The sequence below is a fragment of the Saccopteryx bilineata genome, chromosome 3 (assembly GCF_036850765.1).
Source record: "Saccopteryx bilineata isolate mSacBil1 chromosome 3, mSacBil1_pri_phased_curated, whole genome shotgun sequence".
Taxonomy (NCBI): Eukaryota; Metazoa; Chordata; class Mammalia; order Chiroptera; family Emballonuridae; genus Saccopteryx; species Saccopteryx bilineata.
The window spans coordinates 129,707,286-129,724,230 of record NC_089492.1 but is presented as its reverse complement, the minus strand read 5'-3'; the positions used below and the strand labels follow the sequence as shown (position 1 = coordinate 129,724,230).

Sequence of the window (16,945 nt, the reverse complement as noted above, 5' to 3'; positions counted from 1 at the left end):
GTGTGTCGAAGTGCCACTTTATATTTGACCATTTCATTGATGCAATTTTATCATTGCATATTAGACAAACTGCAGAACATGCTCTCTCCACAAAGGCGAATTCCTCTGTCCATTCCTGCTGAAAAGTACAATACTCATCTTTTTTTCTTTTAGCCATCTTCTTCATCAAAAGGGTTTCTGCAATTAGCTAGCTGACTACTTGATTAAAAGGAGGAAAGTTTACTTCCTGACCTCACAACAACCCGTGTACCTTATGCATTATCCAATAAAAATTTGGTGTTGTCCTGGAGGACAGCTGTGATTGGCTCCAGCCACCCACAACCATGAACATGAGCGGTAGGAAATGAATGGATTATAATACATGAGAATGTTTTATATTTTTAACGTTATTATTTTTTTATTAAAGATTTGTCTTCAAGCCAGATGCAGCCATCAAAAGAGCCACATCTGGCTCGTGAGCCATAGGTTCTCAACCCCTGTTCTATGGTATATGACTGTGTCAATAAAGTTGTTAAAAATGTTTTTAAATAAGCCAATTAAGCATTCAGTACATTTTTTAAAAACCAAATTAAATCTAGGGAGGCCCTGGCCAGTTGGCTCGGCGGTAAGAGCGTCGGCCTGGCGTGCGGGGGACCCGGGTTCGATTCCTGGCCAGGGCACATAGGAGAAGTGCCCATTTGCTTCTCCACCCCCACCCCCTCCTTTCTCTCTGTCTCTCTCTTCCCCTCCCGCAGCCAAGGCTCCATTGGAGCAAAGATGGCCCAGGCACTGGGGATGGCTCCTTGGCCTCTGCCCCAGGCGCTGGAGTGGCTCTGGTCGCGGCAGAGCGACGCCCCAGAGGGGCAGAGCATCGCCCCCTGGTGGGCAGAGCATCGCCCCTGGTGGGCGTGCCGGGTGGATCCCTGTCGGGCGCATGCGGGAGTCTGTCTGACTGTCTCTCCCCGTTTCCAGCTTCAGAAAAAAAAAGAAAAAAAATAAAAAATAAATAAATCTAGGGAAATGGTAAAAGATGAAAACTGAATTACCAAAATTAACCTAAGAGTGAGACTCAATATAAACTATAACTCTAAAAGGAACCCAGACTCAAAGTACTGATTATTTTTCAAACATGCAAGAAATATTCATGTTACTTAAACTGTTCCAGGGCATAGGAAAATAGAATTCTTTCCAACACTTTGTATGAAAAAGGCTTAATATTGATGCCAAATTTGACAAAGACAGGTCAAGAAAACAATTTTTTTTACTTAAAACAATTATCATTTAACAAAAAAAGAAACTATAATCTGCCTGATTAGGTGGTGGCACAGTGGATAAAGCAACAGACTGGGATGCAGAGGACCCAGGTTCAAAACAACGAGGTTGCTGGCTTGAGCGAGGGCTCACCAGCTTAAACGCCAGGTCCCTTGCTTGAGCATGGGATCCTGGACTTGATCCCATGGTCTGGCTGGAGCCCAAAGGTCACTCACTGGCTTGAAGCCCAAGGTCACTGGCTTCAGCAAGGGGTCATTGGCTTGGCTATAGCCTCTTGGTCAAGGCACAGATGAGAAAACAATCAATGAACAACTAAGGTGCTGCAACTATGAGCTGATGCTTCTCAGCTCTCTCCCATTCTGTCTGTCCCTATCTGTCCCTCTCTCTCACTTAAAAGAAAAAAAAAGAAACTATCATCTATAAAATATCTGCAAGTAAAATCTCTAAGAATACACTACGACTAAGAGTTTTTTATCCTAGGAGCACATGAAAAGATTAAGAATAAAGTATGTATACTCAAATAAACTTGGAGATGGGGAACAGGAAGGTGAAGGGGTTCAGGCCTGTGTTCTCTCTTTCTATGAACTGATAACCTGTTATGGGAGGAGGATCTGAACATTGTATGAGGGCTAGAGGATAAGAGTGAAGATGTGAAAGCTAAGGGAAGAAACATAAAAAGATTTCCAAACACCGCTGATGACCCACTCAATTAAAAGTTTGAGATCAGGCCCTGGCCAGTTGGCTCAGTGGTAGAGCAACAGCCTGGCGTGCAGAAGTCCCGGGTTCGATTCCCGGCCAGGGCACACAGGAGAAGCACCGATCTGCTTCTCCACCCCTCCCCCTCTCCTTCCTCTCTGTCTCTCTCTTCCCCTCCTGCAGCCGAGGCTCCATTGGAGCAAAGTTGGCCCGGGCGCTGAGGATGGCTCTATGGCCTCTGCCTCAGGCGCTAGAATGGCTCTGGTTGCAACAAAGCAACGCCCCAGATGGGCAGAGCATCGCCCCCTGGTGGGCGTGCCAGGTGGATCTCAGTCGGGCGCATGCAGGAGTCTGTCTGACTGCCTCCCCATTTCCAGCTTCAGAAAAATACCAAAAAAAAAAAAAAGTTTGAGATCAAGAATGTCTATGATACCATCTCAGAGAATTGAATTATTTTCCCTAGCACAGCTCAGAAATTAGGTTTGAAATGGTTCATTTGGAATGGTCTGCAAGACTAGCATAAGACCAACACAGCACATAAGACCAACACAGCAAAGGCTCTTATTACTCACTTCCCTGAACTCTTAAAAAGATTTTGTTATAGGCCCTGGCTCAGTTGTAGAGCACCAGCCCAGCGTGTGGATGTCCTGGGATCAATTCCCAGCCAGGACACACAGGAGAAGCGCCCATCTGCTTCTCCACCCCTCCCCCTCTCCTTCCTCTCTGTCTCTCTTCTCCTCCCACAGCCAAGGCTCCATTGGAGCAAAGTTGGCCCAGGAGCTAAGGATGGCTCCATGGCCCTCGCCTCAGGGGCTAGTATGGCTCAGGTTGCAATGGAGCAATGCCCCAGATGGGCAGAACATTGCCCCTAATGTGCATGCAGCATAGATCCCGGTCGGGTGAATGCGGGAATTTCTCTCTGCCTCCCAGCTTCTCATTTCAGAAAAATACAAAAAAAAAAAAAAAAAAGACATGGTTGTAAAGCTGGTCACATTTCATTTTACTTTGAATTTAAAAAGTTCCATGCTTTAGTTCAGTTTCACTGACAGGAGTACAAACTTAATCACTACCTTACACATCATTACTACATCTTTACTACATAGTAAGAGACATGAGTTAATCAAATACTACAATTTTGTCATTTAACTTGAAAATGAACTGAAAGAAACTGTTTACTAGCATTTGCTCTCATCCTTTGAAGACACTGCATTAAATACTACATAACAAATAATCTTCAAAATACAACAAATTAATCTTCAAAAATTTTATATATAGTTCATAAATATGTAGCAAAAAACATTAAAGTTTCTCCTTTAAATATTTTCTAAATTATGCCATTATTTTAATATATCAGTGAACTAAACAAAAATGATCATCTTAATCAGGGGTCCCCAAACTTTTTACACAGGGGGCCAGTTCACTGTCCCTCAGACCATTGAAGGGCCGGACTATAAAAAAAAAAAAAACTATGACCAAATCCCTATGAACACTGCACATACCTTGTTTTAAAGTAAAAAAACAAAACAGGAACAAATACAATATTTAAAATAAAGAGCAAGTAAATTTAAATCAACAAACTGACCAGTATTTCAATGGGAACTATGCTCCTCTCACTGACCACCAATGAAAGAGGTGCCCCCTTCCAGAAGTGTGGCGGGGGCCGGATAAATGGCCTCAGGGGGCCGCATGCGGCCTGCGGGCTGTAGTTTGGGGACCCCTGATCTTAATACTCTTCATATTATCTTAAAACTACTTTTAATGTGACACAATCAATACCTTCATATTGTCTGAGGTAAATAAGAGACTATCTGATTTCTCTTTTAAAAAAATAAACTGTGGGATCTAAGAAGTAAGATTTTTTTATTACATATATGTAATCACTGTTAATCAGGATAATAATTTTCTACATTGGCTATAATAAAAGTTAAAGTGGTTTAACTAAAACATTCTCCCTTAGGCTTGAAGATACAAATTTACAGAATAAAAAAGTTGGGAGACCTTGTCCATAAGTGTGGCTTTAATTATGGTCTATATGTATGCAAACAACTTACAACTTTATTTTTTTATTTAGTGATTTTAGAGAGAAAGAGTAAGGGAAAGAAACATCAATTTGTTGTTCCTCTTATTTATGCATTCATTGGTTGATTCTTTTATGTGGCCTGACCGGGGCTTGAACCTGCAATGTTAGCTTATGGGGACGATGCTCCAACCAACTGAACTACCCTGCTAGGGCTGACAACTTACACAAGTTTAAATCTTCAACCCAAACCTTACCCTGCTAGGGCTGACAACTTACACAACTTTAAATCTTCAGCCCAAACCTCTCCTCTGATCTCCAAAACATAACTCATAATCTTAACACCCATCTCAGCCAATCCCATCACCAACCCCCATAGCTACCACCCACACCATAAACCTGGCCATATCTCAATTATTTGGCACAACCATTCACCCCATAACCTAACACCTGGATACATTCTGACCCATATGCCCCATCTAATCCATTATTAGTGTAATAATAATATAAAATTAGTGTATAAGTATGGTGATTTTTACCTCTTAAGTATCTAAGTCAGTCCATCTTCTATATCTACCAACAATTCTCTATTTCAAAATATCATCATCTTTTGTCTGGCAATTCAGCATTGCTACCTAATTAGCATCCCAGATCTATCTATTCCTGCTACTCCCCACCCCACCTTGCTGTCAAAGCTGTTTTCCACTCTGCTACAGTTATTTTAAAAAGGAACATCATACACTGCCCTCCCCTCCCCCTCCCTCTCCCCACCGTTATTTAAAACATTTTCAGTGACTTCCCAAAGTTCCAGGGATAAATCCTCCAAATCTTCCACATAGCACACAAGCCTTGAAGTCTGTGATCAACCCACATTGGCCTTTGGTTCCTTGAAAATGCCATTCTCTCAATAAACAACCATATCCTTTCCATCTGCCTTTCCCTGAACCAGAAGGCTCTTTCCCTTCCCTTTCCTAGCTAACCTTAATCTGTCTTCAGATCTCAGCTCTATCATAACTTACTAGGGATACTTTCCCAAGCTTCACTGATAAGATCATATTCCCTCACTGTATGTTTTCAAAGCATATTTGTACACACCAGTTTTACTTTTATTGATGGTACCACTTACATTTTGTCTGCCTCCCTCTCTAGATTAAATACTAAAGAGGCAGAGATAAAAAATGTTTGGGCCCTGGCCGGTTGGCTCAGTGGTAGAGGTCAGCCTGGTGTGCAGAAGTCCCGGGTTCGATTCCCGGCCAGGACACACAGGAGAAGTGCCCATCTGCTTCTCCACTCCTCCCCCTCTCCTTCCTCTCTGTCTCTCTCTTCCCCTCCCGCAGCAAGGCTCCATTGGAGCAAGGATGGCCCGGGCACTGGGGATGGCTCCTTGGCCTCTGCCCCAGGCGCTAGAGTGGCTCTGGTCGCAACAGAGCAACGCCCCCCGGAGGGGCAGAGCATCGCCCCCTGGTGGGCGTGCCGGGTGGATCCCGGTCGGGCGCATGGGGGAGTCTGTCTGTCTCTCCCCGTTTCCAGCTTCAGAAAAATACAAAAAAAAAAAAAATGTTTGGGTTCACTAAGTTTCCTTAGCATCTACCACAATGCATAGCCCATGGTGAATGCTCAATAATATAACTCAGTTTATTAAAGACCCACTTGAATATTTACCAGGCAAAACAACTGTTATTCTTCAATGATCAAGTCACTGACCAACAGAAGTTTCTGTGATGATGGAACTATATTGCATATCTGCATTGTCCAAGAGGGTAGCCACTAGTCAAGTGTGGCTACTGAGCACTTGAAAAGTGATTAGCACAGGAGGTACTGAATACTGAATTTTTTATTTTATTTACTTTTAGCTAATTAAGATGTAAAGAGCCACATGCTACTAGTAACTACTGGATTGAACAGCACAGGTCTATAGTGTTTTCTCTTTGTCTTTTCAATTGTACTTCTGTTGTTTCACTCTGCAGTTTACATGTTGTCTAAGAGCAGTTCTGGACAAACCCTAGGCAGCTTGCCTAACCAGGCGGTGGCGCAGTGGATACAGAGTCAGGACTGGGATGCAGAGGACCAGGTTCGAGACCCGAGGTCACCAGATTGAGCGCAGGCTCATCTGGTTTGAGCAAAGCTCACCAGCTTGGACCCAAGGTCGCTGGCTTGAGCAAGGGGTTACTTGGTCTGCTGTAGCCACACAGTCAAGGCACATACGAGAAAGCAATCAATGAACTAAAGTGCCACAACGAAAAACTGATGATTGATGCTTCTCATCTCTCTGCGTTCCTGTCTATCCCTCAGACTCTCTCTCTGTGTCTCTTAAAAAAAAGAAAAACAAAACCCTAGGCTGCCTTTTTTTTTTTTTTCAGAGACAGAGTCAGAGAGAGGGATAGACAGGGGACAGACAGGAAAGGAGAAATTAGAAGCATCAATCATTAGTTTTTTGTTGCGCATTGCGACACCTTAGTTGTTCATTGATTGCTTTCTCATATGTGCCTTGACTGGGGGCCTTCAGCAGACCGAGTAACCCCTTGCTCGAGCCAGCGACCTTGGGTCTAAGCTGGTGAGCTTTTGCTCAAACCAGATGAGCCCGCGCTCAAGCTGGCGACCTCGGGGTCTCGAACCTGGGTCCTCCCACCCCAGTCCGACGCTCTAACCACTGCGCCACCACCTGGTCAGGCCCTAAGCTGCTTTTTGTCTCCACAATATATGCTGCACAAAATAAAACTTAATAAATGATCTCTTGGTATCTGAATTGCATAGCAAACCTATTTTTCTCCCTAAAAGGCAATCAAATGCAATTATTTTCAAAATGATCTTCAGAAGCCAACCATAAAAAGCGCTCTTTCTCCATTATATATATATTACCTCGCCTTTTACACTTTTCCAGACTGGAACTGAGCCTAGATTTCTAAGCCTCTCCTATTGGCTGGGGAACCATCTATTGCTACAAACGAGGGTCCAGACAGAGAAGCACAATCCCAAGGAGCCTCTTGAGACTAACCACTCCCGCAGTACACATAATCTACACTGCGATACTCCCTTAGGGGAGTCCTGCACTCAGGCAAACTAATCTATTTGTCTTTCCAACAAGCCAGTCCCTGGGCAACCACCCTCTCCTCCACTCCAACACCGCCCTTTTCCCCTTTTCCTTCAGGGGATAAGCCCCACCTACTCCCAAAAGCTTTTCTTAACTACACGATCTAGGAATACTGGCTCCAGAGAATATCTGGTGTATTTCAAAAGGCCCGGGACTCATCGAGGGGGGGAGAAACAAGACAGGTCTCTGCTAGGAAGAACAGGAGATTGGAGTAGTCAGCTAAAACGTGGGCAAGAGGCTAGCCCTCACGAGCCTTCAAAAGCGCTTATTACGTGCCAGGCACGGTGAAAGGCAGCGCGGTGACAGAGCCGGCAGAGCGTTCAGGGTCGACCTGTCACCCTGCCCCGACGGCGGCCCACAGCTCTTCCCCACCAGGCCCACCTTCTCCGGGCCCGTCCGCTCGCCCTCAGAGTAGCGGTGCTTCGGCAGCGACAACATCCCGCCGGGGTGCGCCTGCAGCCAGGCCGTGGCTTCCTCGTCCTCCTCGTCATCGGTACTCTCCCGAGCCCGGCTCTCGTAGTTCAAGTCCGCATCCAGTTCACGCCCCTCCTCTTCCTCCACATCCTTCCCCATCACCCCCGAGTCCCCCGAGTCCTCCGAGTCCTCCGAGTTCTCCGCCTCCTCTGCCCCCTCCACCCCCTCCTCGTCGTCGTCCTCCTCCTCGAGCTCACTCGGCCATGGTAGATCTTCAGGCTCCATGTTGGTGTCTCGCTCTCGGAGGAGGGGAGAGAGGATAAGGAGAAGAGAGGGGAGGGGCAAAGAGGCGACTGGCCGTTGCAGCCGCGCGCAGGCGCAAAGACCGCTGCCGCCTCGCGCCCCGCGCCCCGCCGCGCGGAATGGGCGGGACAAGGAGTGAGCGCGCGCGTTTCTAAGGACGCCCCGCGGGGACGGGCGGGAAGGCCCCAGGAGGAGGGCGGGGTGAAGGGCGACTCCGCCCCCTGGTCCCCGTCACCGGCTGGAATCTTGCTTACGGTACTGTAAGCTCACAATAAACCTGGACTGGGCTCTCCTCAGGGAAGGAGAGAATTTAGTCCTCCGCTGGTCTGGCCCCAAATAGTTTTGCGCCTGCACGGAGGGGAACTCAGACCAGGACAAGGCTTACGACAGTCAACTTTGCAAATTATAAAATTGTAAAGGTTGAGTGCCCAAAGTGTGACAGGCTGAATGATGGGCACTTGAACCTAACAAGGGCGGTACAGGGGTGTGGAAGAAAAGGAGGCAGCATATTAAACCTGACCTACAGGGCAGGCTTAGAAGCTCCAAGACCTAAAGTAACTGCATAGTTTGGTCTGAAATGAAAACGTTCTACATAAAAGAAGTTCATGGGGGCTACTCAAGTCCTAGGGCCGGTATCTTCCCTGACGAAGGTCAATCTTTACCTTATGTGAGCCTGTCTGTTGTGTTTTTGCATCTAGGATAGCATACTCTGGAATGTCAGGATAATTTCCTTTTTTCCAGAGCCTTCAATGCACAACCACAGAACCAGACGAGATCGCGAATCCCCTCATTGTTATTATGATAATTAACTGTTAACTATCCTATACCTGCCTATATAAAAGTAGTATGTATCTATGTTTTACTTTTTATCCAATTCCAGATTTCCCTGCTTTGCATTCTCCCATTTCCCTAGTCCATTACCAGTGGATTTCATGCAACCCACTTATGTCTTCCCCTTTGATTCTAATGCATAAAATAAGAGGTGAAACTGTCATTTTCTGGAGCATTTTCTCAAGCTGCTAAAACAGGTTCATAGATATAGGAAGTGTCTGATGGTTGCCAGAGAGGAGTGGGGTTGAGGGAGAGAGTGAAAAAGATGAAGGGATTAAGAAATTCATATTGGAGCCTGACCTGTGGTTGTGCAATGGATAAACCATTGACCTGGAACACTGAGGTCACAGGTTCAAAACTCTAGGCTTGCTTAGTCAAGGCACATATAGGAGTTGATGCTTCCTGTTCCTCCCCCCCTTCTTTCTCTCTCTCTCTCTTTCCCCTCTCTAAAATGATCAAAGTCTTTTTTAAAAATCGTTTGCATTTAAAAACAATTTAGAAAAAGAAAAAGAAAAAGAAGTACATATTGGAGGCCCTGACTAGTTGGTTAGCTCAGTCAGCTAAGAGCATCCTCCGAAAGCAACAAGGTTGCAGATTCGACACACACAGGCAGCAACCAAAAAATGCACAACTGAGTGAAACAACAAATGCTTCCCTTCCTTCCCCCCACTTTCTCCCTTCCTCTTCCTGGCTGGATAGTTCGGTGGTTTGGAATGTCCTCCCAGAGTGTGGAGGTTGCCAGTTCAATTTCCTGGTCAGGGCACAAACAAGAGCAGCTCAGTGTTCCTGTCTTTCTCTCCCTGCCTCTGTCTCAAAAAAATAAAGATATACAGGGGGTCCTCGGGTTACGACACCCTCAACACTCGACACACGGCGTTTTGACTTTACGAGGTTCACTCCCATAAAAACTTCAAAAAATTGAGACATGAGTGTTTCAGCTTACACCCTTAGCGTCATACTTATGTACTATGTGGGTGAACTAGTTTGGTTGCACGTAGCAGAAGACTATGCAGTAATGCAGTGTATGAGTGAGGGAGTTGCCGTCCCCCAGTATGCTTACTTACGCCATTTTGGACTGTTAAAAGCACAATTGTTCCATTTGTATTGGGCTACGGTACTAGGGTGTGTTTCGACTTACACCAAACTCGGGCTAAGTCACTGTCATAGGAACGGAACTGTGTGGTAACCTGAGGACTCCCCTGTACACATTGGAAATTATAAATTCACAAGGATATAAAGTACAGCATAAGGAATGTAGTCAATAATATTGTAATATCTACATTTGGTGCCAGGTGGTGCAATGCAGCAGGTTCAGCTCTGGAAAATTGATCTGGTATTGTTACAAGATCCCAGAGAAACCACAAGGAGGATCAGATGGAGCAGACATAGCCTTTATTACTTATATACAGGGGCAGCACCAATGATGGCAGGTCGGTGAAAGTTCCATGCCCACTGGGTGGAGTTGTGGTTTAAATAGATAAACCCTGGGTGTATTCTAGGCTCCTGCTATCCAATTCAATAGAACTTTGCTTTTTTTTCTCCACTGTATTCCATGGGCTATTAGTTTCCTTTCCCCCAATATTAACTGGAGTCTCACTGTGTTGTCTTGGCCTGATGATCAACTCCAAATATTCAATAATTCTTCAAGAACCTTTTGCTTCGGGCACACTATCAGGTACCAATTTCTGTTCCAATTGCTGTTCTTCAATAATAATAGGAATGACTCTGGTCAACTTAATTAAAAAAAAATTTGTTGGGAAACTGGATAAATGGTGATGGAAAGAGACTAGACTTTAGATCAGGGGTCCCCAAACTTTTTACACAGGGGGCCAGTTCACTGTCCCTCAGACCGTTGGAGGGCCGGACTATAAAAAAAACTATGAATAAATCCCTATGCACACTGCACATATCTTATTTTAAAGTAAAAAAACAAAATGGGAACAAATACAATATTTAAATAAAGAACAAGTAAATTTAAATCAACAAACTGACCAGTATTTCGATGGGAACTATGCTTCTCTCACTGACCACCAATGAAAGAGGTGCCCCTTCGAGAAGTGCGGCAGGGGCCGGATAAATGGCCTCAGAGGGCCGCATGTGGCCCGCAGTCCGTAGTTTGGGGACCCCTGCTTTAGATGGTGAGCGCACAAGGCAATGCGCAGATGATGTAGAATTGTACACTTGAAACGTATATAATCTTATGATCACTATAATCCCAATAAATTAAATTAAGAAAGAAATTTAGACTGATCAGATGGTGGTGCAGTGGATAAGGCATCAGACTGGGATGCGGAGGACCCAAGGTTTAAGCGTTGCCAGCTTGAGGGCGGGCTCACCAGCTTGACTGCAGGGTTGCTGGCTTGAGCCCAAGGGTTGCTGGCTTGAAGCCCAAGATCACTGGCTTGAACAAGGGGGCGATCAGTCTGCTTTAGCCCCCTGGTCAAGGCACATATGAGAAAGCAATCAATGAACAACTAAGGAGCTACAACAAAGAATTGATACTTCTCATCTCTCTCCCTTCTGGTCTGTCTGTCCCTATCTGTCCCTCTCTCTGACTCTCTCTCTCTCTCAGTCTCTGTCAAAAAAAAAGAAAGAAAGAAATTTACTGGAAAAATATAGTCTAGCTTCGTAGTATGTCAATCAGAACTACCCAGTCAACTCACAGAATTGTGAAAGGTAATAAATTGGTGTTGGTTTAAAGCCATTATATTTTGAGGTGGTTTGTTATATCAGCTAATCAAAATATCTACCTTATATAGAATAGTAGATGAATTATACAAGGAAAATGAAGATATATAGCTCTAAGTAGGTATTTAATTACATATATGTAATTACTACATATACCTATGCATTATGTGAGGAAAAATAAGGTGGTTCCTAGAGTTCTCATTTCTGCAACTGGGCACAAGTTACACAACATTACTGTCATACTATATAATGTCTAGTTCACATTCTCTTTCAGCCTGCATCTATCTCAGCCAGCATCTTAGCTTCTCTTCTATTAACTTTTCTTACCAGATAAGTCATTCTTAATAAGTATTTCAGAGGATCACTTGTGTTCCAGGCATATTGTTCTCTCACTCTGTTTTTTAGCAGGGTTCCTATTTGATAATAATATTTCCCTTTGATGATCCCCCAAACAGACACTTCCTTTTGTCCTGTTAATCCAGGTGCATAAGGAGCATAAAATGTTTAGGTGACAGTTTCAACTTTCAGTTCAATGGAAGCCTTGTTTTGTCCAAAGGTGGAAACATCAACTCCTTGGGTACTAAGACCAATAGAACCAAAAATTGAAGGAACAAGGAGTAAACATTTTACAGGGTGGTCATAGATGTAATATTGAAAAGTAACTCTACCACTTTCAACCCTTTGATTCTCAGTACTATGTATTCTGAGTGTAGGAGAAAGAGGATTGTTTACTAGTTACTAGTTCAGAGATGTATAGCATCCAGACTTCCTCCATTGTCTGCCAGCTGGTTCAGTAACTTAATTTTTTTGTTTGTTTTGTCTGCTTTTTGTTGTTATTGTTGTTGTTGTTTCTATTGTAACTGGCGACCTAACCATTCTATAAGCTCAGCTGTTGCTGGGTGATGAGGTACCTGGTAAGACCACTAATTTCTGGCACACTCTCCCTCCCAGGAGCATGCCCATGCCCTCCCCTTTCCCCTGTTCTTATCCCTTTTCTTCTTCTACACGTGTGCATCTGCTAAACTCTAAGAAGGGACCCCAAGAGACTTGCAAACAGGGAGCAATAAGCACGACAGCTGATCCTGAGCTAATCTCCTGAACCTGTCTGGAAGTTCCCCTTTTTCTCTGACTTTCCAGTGAGCCAAAGCAGCCCTGCCTAGGCTCTCTCCTGTTGCTTCTCCTAGGCTCTCTCCTGTTGCTTCTTCTATCCTAAGTCCTTCCTTGTTTCACTGTCCCAGCTTTCACCTTTTGAGTAGTATACACGTTCATGTACGTCCTTATGCCTCTTGACCGTCCAGAGTACAATCGTACAAAAAATTTTATTTTAAAAATGTATATGACAACATTAAAAAAAGGCAAATGTATGTTCTTGTTTCCATAAATTGGTTTATCAAACAGACATAATTTTAAGTTAATAAAACTGTAACTGGAACTAATTTCATTTTTTTAAAAAACTCACTTCCGGAGGTCAGCAAGCATGAAGAAAACTCACTACACAAAAGGTTAATAAATGTCTCTCAAAATAAAAGAATAAAATAAAAATTAAAAGACCACTAATTTCTGTACCTGAGTAGGGAATCAACTATGTGATCTTGGACCCTCTATAACTTGGATTAAGGAACTTTAGTTAAAAAGCTCTGACTGACCTGTGGTGGCGCAGTGGATAAAGCGTCGACCTGGAAATGCTGAGGTCGCCGGTTCGAAACCCTGGGTTTGCCTGGTCAAGGCACATATGGGAATTGATGCTTCCAGCTCCTCCCCTCTTCTCTCTCTCTCCTCTCTAAAATGAATAAATAAAATAAAAATTAAAAAAAATTTAAAAAAAAAAAAAAGCTCTGAATGTGACCCTGGCCAGTTTGCTCAGTGGTAGAGCATTGGCCTGGCGTTTGAAAGTCCTGGGTTCAATTCTAGGTCAGAGCACACAGGAGAAGAGCCCATCTGCTTCTCCACCACCCGCCCCCTCTCACTTCTCTCTCTCTCTCCCTCTTCTCCTCCCTTCCTGCAGCCATGGCTCAATTAGAGTGAGTTGGCCCCAGGCTCCAAGGATGGCTCCATGGCCTCCACCTCAGGTGCTAAGAAATGGCTCCAGTTGCAACAGAGCAAGAGTCCAGATGGGCAGAGCATTGCCCCCTAGTGGGCTTGCTGGGTGGATCCTGGTAGGGGTCCATGCAGGAATATGTCTCCCCTCCTCTCACCAAAATAAAATAAAATTTTAAAAAAGAAAAAGCCCTGAGTGTGAATGGTAATTGTAATGTAATCCCCTGCTGCAAACACAGGGAAATAGGTTTTTTGGATGCAAACACCAAAAAACTGTGAGTGAGTGAGTGAGTGAGTGACCTTTGTGCAAACACACAGGAATGCATGTGAACAAACAGGCTTTAGGAAATTAGCCTAGAGATTTATAGATTGCCCTTCCCTTTGTGCTTGTTAATTACCAAAAGAAAAAGGCTATACTGAACAAAACTAGCCCTTTCTCTATATCAACAAGAAGTACATTAGTAAGTACTTCCTTTGTAAGTTCTGTCCTCCCTCAAAAAGTCCTCCTTTTTGATATTGGAAGACTAATCTGTAAATGTCCATATTCAATTAATGCAATCAATCCATTGCATGTGATGTGATGTATTTGTATCTAAATGATTAATTTTTTCTTATAATTATTAAAAATTAATAGGCATGTAAGCATAATTACAATATAAAATATTATAAATGTTTTTATTATGCATTTATCATATTATAGTGTATTGTTGCAATGAATAAAATGTTTCTTTTATTTACGATATTGTTTCCTTCAATTTATTTTTGTCCTCCTATCGCTTCTCAGCCTTTTGGCTAAGATCAAGTGTAGTATCTGTTCTTATCAGTTTAATATTTTTGTCCTCCTTTTCATTGTCAAAAGTTGGTCACCTTAACATTAGTCATTCTTTCCCCTTATCACCTAATCTCCCTCCCCTACAAATCCTGTTACCTTTGTTTTGCTTCTGATCAATAAAAGCTCTGGAAGAAGGAGACTCAGGCAGTTAGTCTCTCTTGACTGCCTTTTCCTCTTCTCTTGACAAAAGTTTGTGTCTTGAGAAGTTTTTCCACATGACACTGGTAGTTCCCAGTGGGCTGGAGGACTACATATCTGCCCATTGCCTTGTTTCTTTCTCAACCAGAAACAATATAGTGCAGAATTCCATGACCAGGAATAAGGTATCAAGTAATTTTAAACATCGTATCTGTAGCAGAAACATTATGAGTAAGAAAGACAAATCCATATTTAAAATAAATGGCAGTGCTGGCCAGGAGGATAAAACATCATCTGGCATGCCAGAAGTTAGGGTATGACCCCTGGTCAGGGCACATACAAGAAGCAATCAATGCATACACAACTAAATGGAACAACTAAATGAAACAAGTTAATGCTTCTGTCTCTTTCTCTCTTAAGTCACTGGAAAAAAATTTTTTTAAAGAATAAATGTCTGCCTGGCCAGTGGTCACACAGTAGATAGAGCATTGACCTGGGATGCTTAAATCCCAGTTCTAAACCCCAAGGTCACCAGCTTGAGCATGGGCTCATATGGCTTAAGCGCAGGCTCCCAGCTTAAATGTGAGGTTGCTGGCTTGAGCAATCGAAATGATCCCATGATCACTGGCTTGAGCCCAAGGCTTGAAGCCCAAGCTCGTGGGCTTGAGCAAGAAGTCACTGGCTCGGCTGGAGCCCCTGGATCAAGGCACATATGAGAAGTAATCAATGAACAGCTAAAAGTGACGCAACTACAAGTTGATGTCTTTCATCTCTCTCCCTTTCTGTCTCTCCCCACCACTCTCATAAAAATAAACAAATAAATCTCTAGTCTAGTATGGGCACTACACTGGCAGGGATGTAATAAAATCAATTTGCCACCAGGTGGCTGGCTGGTCTCTTCAGGTTATGTTACCATATTAGATACTCACCATAGTTGTTTTCCCCAGCTTTACTGAGATATAATTGACATATATTATGTTAAGTTTAACATATAGGCCCTGGCCGGTTGGCTCAGTGGTAGAGCGTCGGCCTGGCGTGCAGAAGTCCCGGGTTCGATTCCCGGCCAGGGCACACAGGAGAAGCGCCCATCTGCTTCTCCACTCCTCCCCCTCTCCTTCCTCTCTGTCTCTCTCTTCCCCTCCCGCAGCCGAGGCTCCATTGGAGCAAAGACGGCCCGGGTGCTAGGGATGGCTCCTTGGCCTCTGCCCCAGGCGCTAGAGTGGCTCTGGTCCCAACAGAGCGACGCCCCAGATGGGCAGAGCATTGCCCCTTGGTGGGCGGAGCGTCGCCCCCTGGTGGGCGTGCCAGGTGGATCCCGGTGGGGCGCATGCGGGAGTCTGACTGTCTCTCCCCGTTTCTAGCTTCAGAAAAATACAAAAAAAAAAAAAAAAAAAGTTTAACATATATGACATGATGATTTGATGCACATAAATATATCATAGAATGATTACCACAATACATTAAGTTATCTATCACCTCACATACTTAAACATACACACACACAAATACACAAAAATAAATATACATTTTCTTCATTCACCAATCCATCAGTGGACACAGGTGATTTCCATGCTGTAATGAACATGGGGGTTCACTGAAGAATTACCTCTTCATGACAGTGATTTCATAGTTATATAACCAGAAGTTGGATTATTGGATCATATGGCAATTCTATTTTTAATATTTGGAGAAAACTCCATACTATTTTTCATAGTACCTTTAGCAATTTACATCCCCACCAACAGTGTCCAGGATTTCTCTACATCCTCACCATCACTTGTTATCTGACCATTGGCTTTTGTTGCTGGAATACTGGGCACTCAGCAGTGGTGAAAGCCAGGTTGGCCTTGATGATGAGGGCTCATAGCACTGAACTCATGCATAGCCTCCATCTCTGTTGCCATAGCCACTTAGTTTATGAACTCGTTGCTCAGTCCTGGTATAGAGGCAGACTGAAATACAGAGTCGATTATCTTGTCAGATCAATTATTAAGAGGCTCATCTTATAGTAAGCATTCACACAGCACACAAATGTCCTCACATTCTGAGACCATACTTCTTTCCTAGACCTCTTTGTTCCTGACTTTCCAATCCTGCTCTTCTCAAATCTCTGGTCTGTGTCTTGTCAGATAATTAATCACTGCTTAAAAGTGATGTGAATTCATACTTCTCTTTCCAGGCAAAGAGAAAACAGAATTGCCCATATAAGCTCTGTTTACTGGTCCTTAAGGGCCACCCTGAGTGGACTGTAATGCTGCTGTGTTCATACCTAACTACTGAAAGTATATTGTCTGGTGCTAGCTATAAACTAGGCTCAGTATTTTCCTCTTCATTCAACTGGTAACGAGCGACTCCCCAAGAGGTCAAAGGTGTAAATTAAGGTATAGTGAAATGGAAGTAGGTAAATTACTTTGAAATACATTTTTTTAAATAAACTGATGGATATATAAAGGAATGGACAAATAATGTGCAATAAAGCAAAAATGTTAATTGTAGAGCCCTGGCCGGTTGGCTCAGCGGTAGAGCATCGGCCTAGTGTGCGGGGGACCCGGGTTCGATTCCCGGCCAGGGCACACAGGAGAAGCGCCCATTTGCTTCTCCACCCCTCCGCCGTGCTTTCCTCTCTCTCTCTCTTCCCCTCCCGCAG

General features: G+C 43.9%; 1 protein-coding gene and 1 pseudogene across 3 annotated transcripts in view; one reads left to right on the top strand and one right to left on the bottom strand.

Annotated features, from left to right (window-relative positions):
* ALMS1 (ALMS1 centrosome and basal body associated protein) overlaps positions 1–7,847 on the bottom strand; it is a 220,937-nt gene extending 213,090 nt beyond the window's left edge. For all 3 annotated transcript variants that reach the window (XM_066267392.1, XM_066267394.1, XM_066267393.1), the window contains exon 1: positions 7,437–7,847. In XM_066267392.1, the coding sequence (XP_066123489.1) occupies positions 7,437–7,754 (318 nt within the window). In that variant the 5' untranslated portion in view covers positions 7,755–7,847. The remainder of the gene's footprint in view (positions 1–7,436) is intronic.
* Positions 7,848–14,100: 6,253 nt separating this feature from the next.
* LOC136332524 (U2 spliceosomal RNA) lies at positions 14,101–14,215 on the top strand (annotated as a pseudogene).
* Positions 14,216–16,945: the final 2,730 nt, after the last annotated feature.